A 20,239-nucleotide genomic window follows, 5' to 3' on the forward strand; every position below is an offset into this window, starting at 1 on the left:
GTCAAGTTGAGGGTTTTCATGTCCAGCCTCTGCTGTATTCACATTTTGAGGATATTTTCCAGTCACAGAAAAATGTGAGGGGAGTTCAACATCCTGCACTGGGCTTACCTTTAAAGCAAGTTACCTTCTGTTGGCCAGCATAACAGTATTCCAGTGTGATAAATCTACAGATCAATATTTATCATATAATACTATGTGGAATGGAAATAAATAAATAAATCAAAATTGCCTACATTTTAATTTGCATCTCAGTCTGGCAGAGCTGTGCTTGATGCAACAACCTCCAAAATTTAGAAAGCACTGCTTCTTTAACAGGTTTAAGCTTTCTGTTCTTATAACAGCCTATTTGCTGGTGCAGAGAGGTTTAGGAGAGGTGACCAACCATGATCTACTATGGCAACATATCTATGCTTCTTCAGTGCTGCTAAAGTCTCAAAAAGGGGAATTTTTACATAAACAAGGCAGCCAGAAGGGTACTACACATCCCTGTCTTCATACCTTCCCAGATTTCCCATGTGAACACCTACTGTTGCCATGATTCTTAGAAATGCACTTCTGAGGGTGACAAGGCATCTTTTTCATCCTCCCTGGACTACCTGGAGCATTCTGAGACCCAAACAGCCATGGAAGCAGAGTAGTTCCCACCACCACAAGTAATGCCTGCCGCACTGAACCAAGCACAGCTGTTGCCAAAGAGATTATCCACCTTGGGTAATCAAGCACCACGAACCAGTAATAACTCTTAAGCAATCTGTGAAGTCTTCAATGCACATGCAGCCTGTGCCAGCTGCCAAGAAACCTGCTTTGAAATGAAAGCTGGTGTAGCTACTATAGGTGTGACTAATCTCTGCTGAAATATATGGTGATGCTGTCACAATTCAAACTGAACCAAACTGCATCCATTTCCTCTTTCTAAGCTGGAGAGAGGATATCAGTCTCCCACCAATTTCAGTACAAGACACATCGCTGTGTGAAAGAAATTACCATTTAAAATTAAGTTTTAAAGCAGTTAAGAGGAAGAGTTGATGTAAATAATTGGTTCTATTAATTTTGCATTTACTGTTATTTTTTTTTAAAAGATACATCTGGTAACTATTAACATATATAAATACACTCAACTTTGTTCTGTTGAACAGGGTGATTCAGTTAATTTGCACATGTATTCAAATAATCATACATCATACAAAGAAGAGCATCACTAACTCACATACTATTTATTACCATTATATTACACCTGAAATGATAGGAGACCATGAAGTCATGACCAGGCTTGCCCCAGAAACAGCCCCACCACTGGATGGTGCTCCAACCTGGCTTGCTGGGTTAGGTGAGTTCTGCACAGTTCGTTGCCATTTCTTTGCAAAATTGCACTTGCCCAGGATGTGGGAAGGGCTATCTGTGAACTCCATGGATTCTTATCTGCCAGGGGAGAGGCTTCTGAAAGTGGAGGCTGTACTAAGAGGCAAATGAGTGCTGTGGACTTCATTCCCTGGTGCAAGTGTCATAAAAAAAATAAATCATAGAATCATTTGAGTTGGAAAAGACCTTTAAGATCCTCACATCCAACTGTAAACCTAACACTGACAAGTCCACTGATTAACTGTGTCCCTAAGTCTCACAACTACAAGTCTTTTAAATACCTCCAGGGATGGTGATTCAACCACTTCCCCGGGCAGCCTCTTCCAGTTCTTGAAAACACTTTCACATGGAAGTTATTTAAAGCCCAAGTGAGGTGATTAGATACTGAGAGTTTACCATAAAATCAGGACCATATCCTCCTTTAGCTTTCTTTCAATATTAACTCTTAGTCTGGATTTGAAACTTCCAGTTGACTGATTTCAGGGATAGATTCTGGGATTTGGGTCCTGATATGGCCCAAGCAGCCCAGAAGCCAAGTACCTTCAAAAATATGAATCCTAGTGATATCAAGGTCCCTCTGCAGTTTCAAGACTAAAACATACTTCCATTGGACTCTTCAGGAAATATCACTTCACCACCAGTGCTAGAAGGACTGAACCCATTTTTACTTAGCAAGGTACCAAGCACTGTGCCTGCATAAACCTGCAGAAGTATGTGAAAATGTCTCCTGCTGATAAACCTTCCCAGCAAAAAGTTTTGCATTTTGAATAAAAAATGTACAATGGGGGTTGTACTCTGCCAGATACTTTCCCTATCACTGCAGTCTTCACCACCAGACTTGCACTATTTACACACATAGATGATATTTATTAGCTATCAGCACAAGCAAGATCAGTTATCTTTCATTGTCTGGTGTCAGTACAATGCTAAAAGTAAAATAAATTACTATTACAAATAATAAAATAGAAGCTCCTAATAGTTTATACTTTCTCTGTATAGTTTGACTTTTTTTCAAAGCTCTAGGCAACTTCTGAAGACAATGTCTTGAATTGCAACACTGATCCATATCTTTTTTTGGTGCCATGGGAAATTCCAAGTCTACAAGTCTTACATCCAGTAAAGGAAGAACTTTGAACAATAACAGGAGTTTCTCTAGGTAACACTTCCGCATGTTTTCCAGTGGCACAAATTCAGGAGGCTCATTAGCTAGTTAACAAATATATTTAAGGTCTATCTGAGCAGCTGAAATTACTCAATCAGTATCACTGAAGTCTCATTACCGTTTGCTAATGGAAAATTAAAGAAAACATTGAAAATCACTTCGGGAGTCTCAAAAGATACACTAGCCTGCTACCCCACTCTGTTGTTTTGGGTATAAGGGGTCTGCTCTAGGTTAACCATTTCAGAACTCAAGTCCAAAAATGTTAATGCATCCATGGCACTTGGTTGGACTGTAATCCAACATCAATGTGACTTTTGGAGAGAAGAGGTTAAGATCACTCAGCATGGCTGCAGGCTGATCCTGGACCACAGGTCCCAGTGAAAGATGGGCCTATGATGGGTGGGGGCTAGAGCAACAGCTGGGGAAAATGCTGATGCTAACACAGCTATAAATATTTATTGCTCCCTTGCAATGGAGAGGCAGTGCACTGTGTAACATGCATAAACTAGTATGTATTGTATATTTATTTATTTCTGTTTATTTACTTACCTGCACTGAAGACACCTTTTCTATCCAGATATTAAGGAAATTTATTTAATTCACTATCAAGTGTTGAGAAGTACCCAAAAGAAAAGCAAATGAAATAACTTACTTTTGTCTTTTCCAGTTTTTAAATGCACAGCAATGGCTAGGATAGGTGAAGTTTGCCTCAATCAAAGATCTAAATTTGCTTAAATCAGGAAGCTTTTTAAAATTGTATGTAGACCTTGCTCTTAGCTTCTTAATGAGCTCTAATCCATGACTTGGCAGGAAACTGATTCTTGTCCTTGAAATATCCCTTTAAGAAAACATATGAAAATCTTGGTAAGAAGCAAATTTACTCCTGCTCAATGGTGGACATGTGTTTTAGACTGTCCTACTCATTCTGAGTAGTGATTGGAAAGATATCAGTTGGAAATCCATGCTTGAAAACAATCCGAGATAAATTAGGTGTTCCTTCAGGAAACCTGAGCTCATATTGCAAACAATCAAATTACATTAGTCTAGTTTGAGAAACAGGAAAAACAATATCCCCAGACTCTCTGAATAAGAATTAGCAGGGACATAAACCATTTGATTCTGAGTTTAGTAAACAGCCAGTAAATACACCAACCACCCCAGAATACTGCTACAGAACAAAAACGTTGATGAAATCACAACAGAAGTTTGTTACATGAACAACACTTCATGGGAAGGCTGCTGTGGAAAAGTCAATAAACATGAAGAGGGAAGCTCACAGGGAAGTACAGATGTGAGGAGAGGTTGAGGATATCAAGTTTTGTACTCATTAGGAAGAAAAAGTGAATAAAGAGAGACTGGGGTGACACAGTTCAAACTGTGAGGAACAAAAATAACAAAACATTTCCAGAGATTTAAAAAGCAAAGAGAGCTCAGACTGAAGTAAAAAAAGGGCCAAGATTACAGGAGGTTAGGAGAGATGTATTTATGTGGAAGGCAATTACTGTGTGGGACAGGCTATCAAAAGCAGCAATGGAAGAAGCAGCTAAGAATGTAGTAAAGAGCGCATTAGTGAGGATTTTAAAAGGAAAAGCATTATGCACAGACTAAATCTTGACTTATGCCACACGGGACCGAGGATGCCTCATCTCCAGGCTGAAAGATACTCAGGAATTCAAGGTGTAACAAATGGGGAAAAAGGTTCCCACATTTCCCTCTGTAGGGCACCAACTGCACCCTTCAGCTTGTGACAGGTGGAGAGCGCACCCCATCCTCCCTGTGCTCATATGGCCTCAGACTGACTGCGGATGCAGTGCTTGCTGAGGCTGTTCTGCTTGTTACACTCTGAAGAAAGAAAAGAATTTTCCCCAGTCAAGGAACTGGACTGACAATATTTGTAATTTTCTCCATGTGCCCTTCAAGGTACAGTTTCCAATTCATCTGTAACAGTCCGATGTCAGGACAACACATTTTTCGATCTCTATTACCCAACATGCACAAATTGTTTTTATTATTGTACTAATGCAGTATATGGTGCCATGTGAGGGGGAGACCAGGTTTTGGCAGCATGTAATAAACTTTAGACAGTTGCTATCAACTTTAGGCATACTTGCACCTCTGTTCTAAGATGCAAAATTAATATTGGGAAGTGGCTCTGTTTGAAATCACAGTCTTTAGCTTATGGGTGAGCCTGTCTAACAAACTCATAGGCAGCTAGTAAAACAGTTACTGGTGGTAAGAAAGGTGATCTTTGTGTCCATGCTGTGCCCACAGCTGGAGGCTTTGCATCCAGACTGAAGGAATGTACCACCTTCAACATCTGGACCATGAGGAGTGGCAGCAGAGGAGTGAACACAGAACCCACTCCTCTGCCCTGATCTGGGGCCTTAACTTCTACTGGAAGGGTGAGACAGACCTGTGGAATCAGAAATTCTTTGAAGTTCTGCAGGACAGGTTGAGAGAAGCCACTCTACGGTCCTTAGGTTGTACTGGGCCTGACCCAGTACTCATAGGAGCTAAAAGCAGCAGCTGAAGAGAAATGTTAGGCTCTCAGTTTCTTAGACACCTGAAGAGGTACTCAGGTTGCAATGAGCAACCTCTGTTGTTTCATGGCAAATGTTTTCTTTGGCTTCTTAGCTAAAAATCTGTAATGAGTTTTAAACTGTTATTATGCTAGTTGGAAATAACAAGTAGGAATGTCACTTAGACTTAAAAATAGCCAAAATGTTACTTTGTCTCTGGGCATCTCTAAATAACTTAATAGATATTAAATATTTTTTTCATTAAAATATGTTCTACTTTTACAAATCCTTCTTTTTGTGCTTATTATTGCACATAAACAGAAGTGAATTAGGCAAAGTACTTCGCATATTAGTGCAGGGTTTGCTGTCATGTCTGTTAGGGATACTTATTGAAACACCACTGATAGGGCCCAAACAGCAAACACAGACATTATGTAGGTGGTTTAGAAACTTAATCCACCGAGTTATCATGAGCACACCTCAGGGCAGAGGTTCTTTGGAAGGTTCTTCTCTAGTTAGAGACTTGATAAATTAAATAAGCATGATGAACAAGACAATAAAGTGTCAGTAGGAAATCAAATCAGAAAGCTTTGGTGATTGGAATACATGCTCTTGTATTGCTTGGCTGCTAGTCAAGCTAAGAGCAGCAAAACAAATCTGACTTCTTTTCCAGTCACTTCTCTTTCCCACTGGGAGTCTCTGTTGGACTAGCAAAAATACTGACCAAGGTTTGAAAGGCATATACAGAAATAGCAAGAAATGGCTGAAGGAGCAGAAATCAGAAAGGGGTAAATTGATCAGTGGGAACAGTTTTCTCCTGGCTTGTATCTAAACTGATCTCTGGCTGTGCTTCAGGGACTCAGCTGTTGAGTTCAGGATCTACTGGAGCTCTCCTGTGGTCCCCCTATGTGGGTTTCCCATTGAAGAAGAATTGTAAGGATGAGATGGACCACAGCTCTGCATCTGAGTCAGGACACAGCCAGAGAACTCCTAAGGACTTCAGAAAAGCTGGTGTAAGCCACTACAGTTCTGGGAGCACCAGAAGATGATTGAATGAAATAATATGGCTGAAAATCGAACCTATGAAAATCCAAGTTGGAAACACTCTGTATTTGTGTATGGAAGGAATGTGTATAGGTGTGGGAGCAATTGGACATTTTATTTACTTGCCTACTATCAGCACTGAAATCCTTTAACTCAAAAATTGATGTCTTTCCAAAACAGGCATTTCAGGTCAGCCAAGAGAACAGTTGATTCATGAAACTGTGTAGCCTGTACAAGGAGCTAAGAGAAGTGCTTTCTGACATTACTATTTGTGTTTGTGTGTATTTCACGTTGTTTTAATATGCTGAATGGTAAAATAGAAATTTGGTGTTAATTGACTGGAGAACACTGGTTCAGGAAGATCAAGAGATGAAACATCCTGACATTCATTCTAATGAAACATTGCAATATGCAACACAGATTTTATGGCAGTAACACCATTTGTCCTGGCAAAGGTATGATTATGGGTCAATCATTTCCAGACGTGAAAGCGCATTGCTGGTGTACACTAGAGTGACGGATGAGTAATAAGGCTCTTCTTTCATGATCTCAGTCAGGATAAAAAGGTAATTTTCCATCCATAGAATAGTGGATGTACTGGTAATACAATACTGGAAAACTTACACAAATAACTCAGTGTTAGAAATTGAACTATCAAATGAATCTGAAGTACAGCCAAATCCATTTGAAAAACCTCCAGAATACGATTGTATCAGCCACAGCTTGCAAAGAAAATGCATGTACTTTTTGCTACAGGAAACAATGCTTTTGCAAAGAAGCATCAATGATATTATGGCTGAAAAGATGCTCCACTGACTTTTTCTTTCCAAAGAAGAATGTAACCTTGAGAGACCAATAGAAAGGGAGCAAAATGCAGTAACCCACACCATAGCTCTTCATATCGTAGGTGCACTGGCCATCATGATGTGGAGAGAAGGCCTTCAGAAGAGCTCTGATCTGAACTCAAGCTTAATCAATCATTTTTCTCCTTATTTTTTGTATTTCTTGCAGTCTCACCTCTGTGTGAAATGTTCCAACAGCTCCAATGACCCCTTATCACCCTTTCTGGGTGACTTCTAGCCCTCTCAGGACATCCAGGATAGATGGGAAGAGAGAAAGGCTCCAAGGAAGTAGTGAAACAAAAAATGACTCTTATGTCTCTGACGCACTCTTACATGTTGTGGCTTGTGCTCAGAAACACCAGCAGTTGTGAGCACTCTCAGACATTTTCAGACCCTGTTGTAAACTGTGGCTTGGGGTAATAGTGACTGAGGTCCATGAGCACCCTACTCCTGAGATCTTGCTTTCCAGCTTATCACCCACCAAAGATGTCCTGCTGCAACTGCATGATATATCTCATACCTGGCCCTACAGGGGATAGGACATCCCAATCCTTGGCCCTGTAGGGCTGGGATTTTATCTTTAGAATTAAGCTCCAGAGATACAGGGACAGATCTTCAATGGTAAGCAATTCAGATTTAATAACTGAGGACCCACTCAGTTCCAGTTTTAAACTTCAGGATTTGTGAGATTTTGAAATCCAGACTGGCATTCACAAGTTCTCTGTTCTCTTCTAGGGAGTTGATAATGAGAAAAATAAGATCTGAACATTACTTACAAAACAATGGGCCCATTGGCTCCTTGGAAGACCTCATTTGGTAATTTTTCTAGGTTGTGATTATCACTTAGATTTCTGAAAAAAAAAAAACAAAGCAATATTGATGCTTAAACAACCTGAGATTAAAAAAAAAATAGCTTGCAGCAGTTACTACCTTCTAATAATCTCTTTTCAGAATAGTAAACAACAAAAATAGTTACAGCTCATCCAGGTATGTTCCATTAAATGCGTGATTTTCAATTTCCCGAATCCCATTTTTATTTAGCCATCTGCAATAAAGAAAAAAAAAGAGTTGTGTTCTTCTTTGTGCTTCATGACTTAAAAAGTATGTAATTCAAATCAGTAAAAGGGTTCTCAAACAAATAAAATTATTTCATGGATATTAAAATTGTGGCATTTTTGTGGATACCAGCTAGTAAGATTCCCGTAAGTGGAGGAAGGTTTTGGGGACTACAGACATGGATAAGGACAATGAGTGCTACCATGAGAGGTGATGGCTCGAGTAAGTTTCTGAAGCAAAGGCAGAGCTGAAGAAGATACTAGGGCTGCTCAGGGCTCCCATGGGAAGGCTGCAGCCAAGTCGGTGGGGCTGTTTGAGGTTAATCCCAGGAGGGGTGAGAATGCATTATTCCTACTGGTGCTGTTGGTGGCACTTAGCTTAATTTCTTTCAAGATGCTTTTGAAACACTGGGCCATGGCTTAAGCTTTGCCAGTCATTAGGAAAAAAAAAACAACATCTACCTGTGGTGCTCTCATGTCCTCATTGGGGCAGGCGAAGGAGGGAGGCTGACTGTCATGGAGCTGGGCAGGAGAGCAGGATGGGAGTGGCAGCTGTGCCAAACTGTCCAGGAAGCAGCTGATTCTTCTTACATCCACTGCCTTGACAAACCAGCCTCCCTGTCTGCTACCCTGCCCAACCCCACCTCCCTGGGCTCTGTCCCCTGAGGGCAGACACAGGTAGTGAACCTGGGAAGTGAAGCTCCAGGAGTTTTCTGCCGAGTTTTTACCATAGTGCATTAGCTAATTAATGTTTAATGTCCTTCCCTCTCTTCCCTTAAGGGTCCTAAAAATTTACATTTGGGTCAGTTATATTTATCATCTTTACGATGCAATCTTTCATCTTGCTTTAAGCATCACTTTGCAACTCACGTCCTCTCCAACAGGCAATGACAGGTCTGATTGATGACAAAAATGGCATGATTTAATTAAACTGTCAGCAAACCTGGATGTTTTGTTTCTAATTCACACTGAAAGCTGAGCATGCAAGCAACCCACTTATCTGAAGTGAGCTAAGGTCAGCAGGAAAATCAGTTCTGGATCTGGCTGAAAGGATTACCCTTTTGACCATGACAGGCAGATGTACATAACTCTGTCTATAATGTCTGTCAGGTCAGATCAGGAGAACTGTCACCGTCCCCTTCACTTGCAAGCACTATTAGACATGAGTGAGCAGACACAGAGGAGAGATGTGTCCCTGCTTCCAGCATTTAAAACATTTATTATATGACATTGATCTTATCAATTCAAAGCTGCCAGGCTGATATATACACTTTTAATCACAGTATTAGCACTTGCTGCATTCTTTCACTGAACATGATGCTAATGCAATGAGACACTAAGGTCATAAAATCAGAGTCACTGTTGCCATACAGTGTGGACTATAAACTCCTCTCACCTGGATAATGGTATTTGAGTAGCAAAAAGAACAAACAAAATTTTACCTAAATCACAAGACCTCATTATGCTTTATATAGATAAGTTTCCACTGAGACAAATTTTCTCCTCACTTCAACCACCATCCTTACTGACAATGGAGGCAAAGATCCAGAGCTTGGACATATGGGCTTTTACTCACTATTTCATGGCTATAGAGACATTTTTTAAAAACACTTTGAAATTCACCTGGTATGGGAGGCCAGTGCCCCTGAGGTACTATCTACATTCAGTTCCAGGGCACAAAAGCTCTATTTTAGGCTTGAAGTGGCAAGCAGACCAGGAAGCAAGGTGAATTTCTTCCATAAATTTCTAGCACTTCTTTACCAAATGTATCCACAATTCCAGTTCCAGTCTGTGCAGGTCCCATGCATGGTGATGGGATAAGATGCAATCCAAATAGCTGGCTTTAAAATGCTAGTAGCCTGTCACAGCTAAACCTGCTAAAATTGGGTCTGCGCAGAATGTGGGGCTTCAGTGGGCCCTGGGAATTTTTAATGTCATATTGACATGCTTGATTTCACAATATATTGTTGTAGCAGTAACTTCCTATTGCATTGCATAGTGACTTCAGTTTTGTATGGAAAACCAGCAAATTTGGGTATAAAATTAGGCAAGTTCATCACAGCACAAGGAAGGTCTGATCAGGGACTCTCAAAGAGAACACACAGGGCCCCTGAACCAAGGGAGAACTGCAAGAGCGTCAGAACATTGTCTGACCAGGCGGCTGGTGGCAAGGTGGGCTTGCAGAGCTCTTGCTGCTCCTGCACACACCAGTGGGCACAGGTAACTCCTGGCAATGGGGCTGTTGCAGGAGGCAGGACAAAGAAGCTGGAAGAGCACATGTTCTGAACTTGCCCCCACCCACTCCTGCCAATTTTGCTAGCAAACCAGCGGCCTTAAGTCCTATCCTTTAATACACGAGTGGTAATCATATAAGCGATGGAACATCCTAGGGAGAGAGGGAAGCCAATTTCATAGAATCACAGAACATTTTTGCTTGGAAAAGACCCTTGAGATCATTAAGTCCAACTGTTAACGCATCACGGCCAGGTCCAGAACTACATCATGTCCCTAAGCATCACATCTACATGTCTTTTAAATACCTCCAGGAGTGGTGACTCAACCACTTCCCTGGGCAGCCTGTTTCAGTGCCTGACAACCTTTTCAGCATGGAAATTTTTCCTAACATCCTATCTAAACCTGTCCTGGCACAACTTGAAGCCATTTCCTCTGGTTGTGTCACTTGTTACTTGGGAGAAGGGACCAACCCCCACCATGCTACCACCTCCTGATGCATATACATAAAGCCCTCAGCAGATATTCCCAGGGAAACATAGTGATAGCGGAGCTACAGGGAAGCATGGGGAGTGCTGGTCAAGTGGCACAGAAAGGTCAAATCACAGTAAAAAGCTGGGAGATTTATCTCATCTCTTAGGCATATTATGGATTCAGTACTTGTTGTGCACTGCTCTGAAAATATGAAGTCCCACCTGAGCAGCAAATACTATCCTCACAGAGAGAAAAGATAAATCAGTACATTTAGGGTATTGTGATTTGAATATATATGTGAGAAAAGGGTATGTGTGTTTTAAAATTCAGAGAATCTGACATAGACAGAGGTTGTGCGTAACTGATAGGGGAAAAGGGGAGATAACAGCTAAGTGACTTGTTACTGGCCTCTCTTCAAATATTGATGGTCTGACCTTGCTCCCACCAAAATCAACGTGAGCCCAATCAGTCAATCAGATCTTGCTTGTCTGCTTCGGTATGCGAGGTAAACTGCACACACACAGTGGGAAATTTTTCCAGTCTGGCCACTGGCTAGGTGAAATGAAGGCAGCTTGTTAGCAAGCAAACAGTACATTTTGATAGACCAACAGAAAGGATCAAGGAAGCCGGACAGTTCATTAAAAAAACAGAACTGATCAAGTCAAATGTAGAGTCATGTAACCACAGAGCTTGAAACCAATTTGTGAACCAGCCTGTATCAAGGCATTAACACTGTGTACAAATATACTGCATTTCCACAACATCTACATATATTTTGCCTGAGTAAATAACCATCTTTGAATGATGTGTCTGACTGTAAATATTTATGAGTCATGCCATACTTTTGAACACAATTTGTATCACACGGAACTGCTGTTGTAAGTGGACTATGTTTAACCTTGGCATCTGTAATTACTGATTTTGCTCTATACTGTGCTTCTAAAATAAAGAACACGATTAGAATACAATAAAAAAACCTCAGCAAAATTTTCATTTTTCATAGCAGGAAAACACAATGCAGAGGTAGGGGAGAAGTCTAAAAATTCAAACTGAATTTGGACATGTATAAAATAATGCCCATCCCCTGGTTTTCTTCACAAGAAATGACCTAATGAGGAGAATAAAGCATTTGCTATGTCTTACTCACAGAATCACACTTTCAGAACTTAGGCCTGTGAATGAATTTCTTTCGATTGTGCGTATATTGATATTGTCTTGAATATCTCTGAAAAATAAAATACAACAGAAATGACATCTTTTTGTACTTCTGTGAGCCTTTTAATATCATATGCTATCTCAAAGATAGTATTTTTCCTAATAGTCAGTCTGAGGAACTATTATAGGCAGAGGGTGATGACTTAAGCTTTGAAGATATTTTGTCTGCAGAGCACAAACTTTCCTGGCAAAAAAGCCTGGAGGAAAACACTTCCAGCACCCCCATACTTTCCTCCCAAATAGGCTGAAGCCTTTAAAATGCATAAAAGCTCAGGCCTTATAACCCTCAGGTGGATGAAATTGCTCCTCCAGCAAACATAATACCCAGATAACGCAAGCTGAGGGGCTTTGAGGCCATCCCTTTTTGCAGCCCCCCAACCAGAAGCAGAAAAAGCCATTAGCCTTTTTGGCCTGATTCGGCAGGGTACCTACCAGCCCGTGAATCATTCCCCTGCTGGTGTCAATGGGGCTGCTTATAAGCTCTGTATGTACTTAAGAACATAAGACACAAGATCCCTGTCAATGCAGCTTATTGAACTGCTGAGGAGGCATTTCAGTGTTTCAGAAGTTTTGATGGATACGAGAAAAGGAAAAGCAGATATATGTTCTGTTGCTTGCTCAAAATAGACCTCAAAGAAGTTAAACAGTATTACTCATGATTTAGAACAGGGATATGGTTCATGCTGTTTCAGTTGGAAAACATGGAAAAAAATGAATTATCTACAAAGCTTGAAAGTAAGTGCAGTTCCAAAATTATCTCATGCTGGCAGATTAATTTGGCCACAGCTCTGGATTAAGTAACAGTTGCACAGGGGTACAAACTGCAGTCGTCAGAGAAAGGAACAGGCGGGGATAGTGTCACCCATACAAGTGACCCCTCTGCTAAAGATCTGTACAAGCCTTTTATAAACATCCATGCCCCATCAAGGCCTATCTTTGGGACATGAATATTGGCACAACTGAAGCCAATGGGAATTACCTTATTGACCTCAGTGCTGCCAGAGCTTGAAACAAGATCTATTTTGGGACTTAAATAGTATCAAGGTCTAGCTATTCTTACAGGAAAATGAGGAATTTCTTGTGAAAAAAAAAGTCAAACTCTTCTTCAGCAGCACACAGTAATTCAAATCTAGGTAAGATTGATGATAAACATGAAGGTAGACAGGACGAAGCCTCTGTAGCTTTTTATCTGTTGCATTTGCTTCATGGTTTCAGTTATCAAAATTACTCAAGTCAAATATATTGCAGGAATTTATTTATTGTGTTATATATGTGCATACTATGTTCAGGCATCCCCCTCTTTGTTTTCTGTGCATTTGTATTTATATTAATGGCCATTACAAAGAGAATTTCAGGATTAATGTTTCTGAAGCTTGAAATCTTCTGATCAAAACTTTGAAGAGGCAGAAATTAGCCTGGGCATTAACAATGCATCTTGACCAAAGGAAGAGAAGAAATACTTGCTTATTTATCCTAAGAGCTTGAAAAATTTCTGTCAAGATCTTTTGCAGTGAAAAAACCTGAACTTTTTGCTGGTATCTATTTTTTAAAGAAAAAAAGGGAGATTTTACAGAAAAAAACCCGTTGCTTTCACACTAAATGTTACACAAATAAGTTTTTGCCAATCGTCACTGGAATTTTCCATAGAAAAATATATTTTGTTCATTGGACAGTAGCAAGGTAGAGAGATTTTTATTGTAGTTTTTTGTTTGTTTTGTTGTTGTTGATGTGGTGGCCTTTTTTCCTCTGTGATGTGGTCACCTTTCAACGGAAAACAGCTCCCAAATCGGCATATTTTCCCACAGGCTGGAGAACTGTCATCAGGTGGCAATGAATTTCCACTGCCATGAGCCTGTTTTGGATTTCAACTGGTAAAAGAGGAATCAAAGGCTGTTATCCATCTCCTAGGCCACCCAGTCACATGCTCATAGATTAGCTAAAGGAAGAGTGGTCTGTAAAGCACAAGCTATAACACTTCGTAGAAAGGAAACTTGGAGAGAACTGAGACCTTTGGGGCCACATAGTCGTCAATGCCTACAAAATTACAACCCAAAGTGCTACCATGAAACTAATAAGCAAACACAAGGGAATCATGTCTTGAAAGGTTCTGGTGGAGAGCAAAAACATTCAAAGGGAACTTTTAAAAAGTGAAAAGCAGACATTAAAACTTACAGTAAAACTTTCTGGAATGAGTGCACCTTATGGACAGCAGGTAAAAACCGAAGGCCAGTGTTTGATATTAACCTAAGCAGGAGAGAACAGATGAAGATTATTCTCTCTGTCCCAGGAACCAAGCATAATTAACAAAGAAGCAAGGACACTAGACTTAAAATGGTAGCCAGAAAAGGCAGAATTTAGTCACGTACAGGGGGTTTGTCCATAGGAAACTTGACATTGTAACTTAAAAAAGGGTTTTCTCCAAATCATGAGCTCCCCCTCAAAGTCAAGGGAGAAACCCTACCTCAGGTAATTACACAGTCCCTCCTAAAGATCTCAGGAAACTGTCAGTATTAATTTCTCAACCATATTTTAAGAAATTAAATGCAACAACACAGGATAATTATTTTCATAGTAGCTCTTTTAAGACAAAAGTATCAACTCTCTTACCACATTTTGAACTTTCTACTGTAATACAGGATACATTAATTCCACTGGAAGAACATTATTTCATGACAGTAAGAGGGAGTTAAAACACTTTATTCCCCAACACCTCCAGTAACAAGGAAAGGAACACATGAGAACATTACAGAAGTTTGTGTAACTGGAAATGGATCTGAGCCTTCATATTTAAATACTTCCAGCCTCCCACTGCTTCTGGTGTTGCTGACCTCTGTGTTGCAGTTACTGTTCATGAAACACTATACCAGAAATTATAACTGTGAAGGATAACCCTGTGCCCACAGCCAGTGAGGAAACAAGGCCACAGGTATACACAGAACAATACCAAGTCTAATTTAAGCACACAGAGCAATAGCAAAGGCAGGACAAATGTGATATTGCCATGAAGCACAAGGTGGCTGGTGGCTGTTGATGGCTGGAAGGAGGGCTAAACATATGAAGGAGGAGGAGCTGGACCAGGCAGGGAATTTTCCCAGCTACCAAAATAACTCATTACCATGCTGATGCTACTAAACAAAGAAAAATATTTGGGTTTTGAAAATATAGTTATTTCTTTGTATTTTTAATTTGTGAGATGGTAGAGAAGTTCACCTTTCATTGAGAATGTTGGTTCCTTAAGAAAAAATGTTAGTACTATATGGAAATTAATTTTTATCCTGGCATTTCAACAAAACAATGTACTTTCCTGCATGTGATTTTTTGGACAGATTTATTCATGAATAATTGAATGGTGAAGAAAAGCACTAATTGAGACTGAAAAAAATAACAGCATTCATTTGTTGTTTATTATGAACTTAGATTATTTCAGAAGATTTGCAACCTTTCAGGTTTCATAAACTGAACTGAAACTGAACATCCACACATGGCAACTAAATACTACATTTGAGCACTCAGGGTGAGTGAGCTCCCTGAGCTCTGAGCTCCCTGAGGTGGTATCTGGATATCCTCAGATGTTCACATTGAAAAGCCAACTTATTATCTGTCTCATAACTAAAAGAAATGCATTATATGCAGGGAAAAAATAAAGAAGTATAGTGAATATTCAAGAAGCCAATTTGGGAAAGCTGCTGAAATGTCATGACTGTTCCATCTCAGGAGTCAGTGTGGCCTGATGTTGCATTAGCTTAAAAATAACAGCTGTCACACATGACCAAGAAAGCTCTACAAAATGCCTATTACAGATAGTTAAATAGAAAGCATGAGTAATGAAGCAGGTTGATTTCACAAGGCCCTTATTATTTAAAGTACTTCTGTACTTACACTCCATGAAAGGAGAAATAGAAGCAATAGAAGAAGAACCTGCAACTCCTCCCTTACAGTATTTGAAGGAACACTTTTAAAATTACTGGAGTCATACAGGGTTTTAGTTGAAAGTTGCCTTTAATTTTCAATGAGTTGTACACTAAAAATTCATGCAATTATTTTTATGAGCCACCTGTTAATTACAAATTATAGCACATGTTTCTCTAGAAGGCAAATGAAGCAAACTGCTGCCACGTAGTATGGTGGCTATTGCAGGCCAGAGGAGAAGACAGGAGAAGCTTTCTATAGTACTTTCCCAAGAAAATCTCCATCCTTATGTTGCAGTAATGAAAGATGATGGTTCTCCAACATATGCTATTCAAATGCTGCTTTCATTGGAAGCTTACTCCCAACTTTTCAAAATGCCACACTGTTTTGCAGGGCTTTCACCATATATGTGTGAAGAAAGATGTTCAAGACCTTGGGTGATGCCAGGACCATAGTCCTGATCTTTCCAGGAATCGCAAAGTATTCAGGGCTCAATTTGTACTTGTGTCAATCGAGTAGCATGAGATGAAGAGGAAAGCATCTTTGACAAATCATTGCATATTGAAGTAAATCTGCAGGTGGCACAAAGCGCTGACTGCACAGAGGCACAAAATAGTGATTAGGAGCAGGAGAGGATGTTCTTTTATTTAACTGCAGAAAAAGAACTAAAAAAATATTTAGCTAGACCGCAGCCTAGATCTTCTCTCTCTTTTTATTCAACCAGCAAAACTCCAGAGGCTTTTAAGTGGATAATCTTTTTAGAATGTAGATAATCCAATTTACTGACTATCTTTCCTGCAGGACAGTTTTGTCAATATATTTACCATATAACAGATACATCCTTAGTAGCCTCGCATTAAACAAGTGTCCTCTTTAATCTGTGTTATAACTGAGTCCCCACTTGCAATACATAAACAGCTCAGTAAGAAACTGTTTTCGAGATGACTGATGGCTGCTTCCCAAAACATTAATTGTCTTTCTGAAAAGGCTTACTGGAGTCAGCATTTAAGAAAACATAGCACCATGATCAGCAGGGAAAAAAAAATTAATTCAGAAATGAATTTCTGGAAGATTCTGGCTGCTTTTTCCAGATATAACAACATACCTGCTCTTTTTTATGCCAAATAGGCAGGAGCTACTCTGACAAAACTTGGAACACAATTTACCTCATCACAGAATCACAGAATCCTAGGGGTTGGAAGGGACTTCGAAAGATCATCTAGTCCAAACCCCCTGACAGAGCAGGATCATCTAGAGCACATCACACAGGAATGTGTCCAGGCAGGTTTTGAATGTCTCCACTGAAGGAGACTCCACAACCTCTCTGGGCAGCCTGTTCCAGTGCTCTGTCACTCTCGCAGGAAAGTAGTTTTTTCTGATGTTTACGTGGAACCTCCTGTCTTCCAGTTTGCACCCATGTCCCTTGTCCTATCACTAGACATCACTGAAAAAAGCCTGGCACCATCCTCCTAACACTCACCCTTAACATATTTGTAAACATTGATGAGGTTGCTCCTCAGTCTCCTCTTCTCCAAGCTAAAGAGACCCAGCTCCCTCAGCCTTTCCTCATAAGAATGGAAAGATGATGAAGGGAGTGGACCTCCAACTAGATTTTGCCCCATTGACTACAACTCTCTGACTTCTTCCTTTCAACCAGTTCATGATCCACCTCACTACCTGACCACTAAGAGCACACTTCCTCAGCTTATCTATGAGGACGCTGTGGGAGACAGTGTCAAATGCTTTACTGAAATCAAAATACACCACGTCTACCACCCTGCCATCATCTATCCACCTAGTTTCTTCATCATAGAAGGCTATAAGGTTGGTCAAACATGACTTTCCCTTGGAAAAAACATGTTGACTGCTCTTAATGACCCCCTCATCCTTGATATGCCTAGAGAAAGTGCCAAGAACAAGTTGTTCTATCACCTTTCCAGGGATGGAGGTGAGGCTGACCGGTCTATAGTTACCCGGGTCCTCCTTCTTGCCCTTCTTGTAGACTGGAGTGACATTTGCTATCCTCCAGTCCTCAAGCACCTCTCCTGTTGCCCAGAACTTACAAAAAATGATGGAGAGCTGCCTAGAAATGACCTCTGCCAGTTCCTTCAGCACCCACAGGTGTATTCCATCTGGACCCATTGATTTATGGATGTCCAGACTGCTTAACTGATCTGTAACCCAATCCTCATCTACTAAAGCAAACTCCTCCTTCATCCTGACTTCTTCTGGGGCTTTAGGGATCTGGGGTTCTGGAAAGAGTCTGCAGCACTAAAGACAGAGGCAAAGAAGACATTCAGCACCTCTGCCTTCTTTATATCCTCTGTCACCAGGGCACCCACCTCATTCAGCAGGGGGCCTATATTGCCCCTAGTGTTAGTTCTATCTGCAATGTATTTGAGGAAGCCCTTTCTATTGTCTTTGACCTCACTAGCAAGGTTCAGTTCCAAGGAGGCCTTAGCTTTCCTTATTGCCTCCCTACATCCTCTGACAACAGTCCTATATTCCTCCCAAGTGGCCAGCCCTCCTTCCATGATCCATAGATTCTCTTCTTCCACTTCAGTTTGCCCAGCAGTTCCCTGTTTAACCCTGCAGCTCTCCTGGCTCCCTTACTCGATTTCCTACCCATTGGGATGCTTTGATCCTGACCTTGCAAGAAGTGGTCCTTGAATGGTGACCAACTATCTTGTGCCCCTTTATCATCTAGTACCCATGGGACTTCTCTTAATAATTGATTGAAGAGGCCAAAGTTGGCTCTGCGGAAGTCCAGGGTTCTGGTCCTGCTGGGTATTCTGTTCCTCCCACACAGGATCCTGCACTCTACCATCTTGTGATCACTGCAGCCAAGGCTGCCACTGACCATGACCACTTCAACCAGACCCTCCTTGTTGGTGAGTACAAGATCCAACAGTGCTCCTCTCCTACTTGGTTTGTCCTCCATTTGTATCAAGAAATTATCATTGATGCATTGGAGGAATCTCCTAGACTGTGAATGGCAGCTTATTGCATTAAGCTCACCAGCTTATTGCAGGTATTTGCTAAATTGCAAACCCAAAGTGAGCAGAGACAAATACAGCATCATTCTGGAAGGGTTATTTTTGTATCCCTTAATGATGCTGGTTACTTTATACTGCATATGAGCCTGACCTAAGCAAGAGATTTCTCAGACTCATGTGTCCCACCCTTCTAGGCTACGTTGAACCTGTAATCCTGAACAACCAATTCTGGGATAAGGTCTTTAACTTTGAGGCTGCCATGCAAAAGGAAGGAATGGAGAATAGTTTCTTTTTATTGAAGGGACAACTCCATGCAAAAGGTCAGCAATTCTGTGGACTTTGGTGCATCTGCAGCAAAGACAGGTTTGGGTTTAGGAAAAATGTCAGGTACACGAGTATCAGGTCTACCACAAAATAAGAGCAGGCAGATACAAGCAGCTGCAAGACTTGGGAGTTGAACTCTCTTCTCCACAATGCAAATTATTTTGCAGATAAACACATTTTTTGGTGACCTGAATCTCCCCTTCTCTCCAACAATCCAGATGTATGCCCTCAAAACTGATCTGAGTGTTACATTTTAAAATATTTTAAGCTGAGATTGCTTAATACAGGACATTGACACATCCACAGTAAAAAAGAACCAGAGGACATATGAAAACTAATTTTGGAAACAAAATAGATTTGAAAAGCCATCATTACATTATTAAACAGACAATGCCACAGCTCTCCCTAATGAGAACCAGATAAATAATCTTGTACCCATGAAAAGGTCAGTAAGTTACCATTTTGAAGCAGTCTGTCTCTTTGGCATATATCCAAGAAGACCAATTAACAGTTCCCTTCACTGTTCCTAAAAGGCTGATGAGAAAGTTAAGGTTGCCTTTTTCTAGAAGTTTTGGAGTAATTCAGCGCTGCATTTTTAAAATGTTTTTGTCTCCTTAGTATTTTTGTTGTACTAGTGATGATGCAGGAGACAAAGGGAGTGGGGTGAGCAAGAAACGTATTTGTTTCTAAGATGACAGAGTGAAAAGTATATTAATGTTCAACAGCTAGTGGCTGTAATGAGCCCAAAATCAAGGCTCAAGTGGGGAATAGAGCATAAACCCATTACTGGAGTAAATACTAAAGACAGATTTTATCAATTTAAATTAGGGAAAATATTTGGGAGAAGAATTAATGTGTCTTAAGTAGCCATGAATAAAAGTAGAGGACATTTTCTAGTCATCAAATCATTGAGTTTCTGGAAAAGTAGCCCCTGGGGGGGGGGGGGGGGGGGGGTGGAAAAAGAGAAAGCAAGGAACATGGAAAACATCAAGAATGTCAATAAAGCACTTAATTAGTGGGATACATGGAGTGGAGCCAGTAAGAAATGGGTTAGAGTACTCTGGAAAGTCTCTTCTTGTGCTGTATACCCACGAAAGACAACATCTAT

General features: G+C 40.5%; 1 protein-coding gene across 1 annotated transcript in view; it reads right to left on the minus strand.

Moving 5' to 3' along the window:
* The window catches only part of FSHR (follicle stimulating hormone receptor), an 86,231-nt gene that overhangs the window by 5,434 nt on the left and 60,558 nt on the right, over positions 1–20,239 (minus strand). The window contains exons 5-9 of the mRNA XM_051616147.1: positions 14,075–14,146; positions 11,835–11,912; positions 7,903–7,971; positions 7,703–7,777; positions 3,174–3,359 (exon numbers count right to left, since the gene is read on the minus strand). Coding sequence (XP_051472107.1) covers positions 3,174–3,359; positions 7,703–7,777; positions 7,903–7,971; positions 11,835–11,912; positions 14,075–14,146 — 480 coding nt within the window. The remainder of the gene's footprint in view (positions 1–3,173; positions 3,360–7,702; positions 7,778–7,902; positions 7,972–11,834; positions 11,913–14,074; positions 14,147–20,239) is intronic.

The sequence above is a fragment of the Apus apus genome, chromosome 3, assembly GCF_020740795.1.
Source record: "Apus apus isolate bApuApu2 chromosome 3, bApuApu2.pri.cur, whole genome shotgun sequence".
Classification (NCBI taxonomy): Eukaryota; Metazoa; Chordata; class Aves; order Apodiformes; family Apodidae; genus Apus; species Apus apus.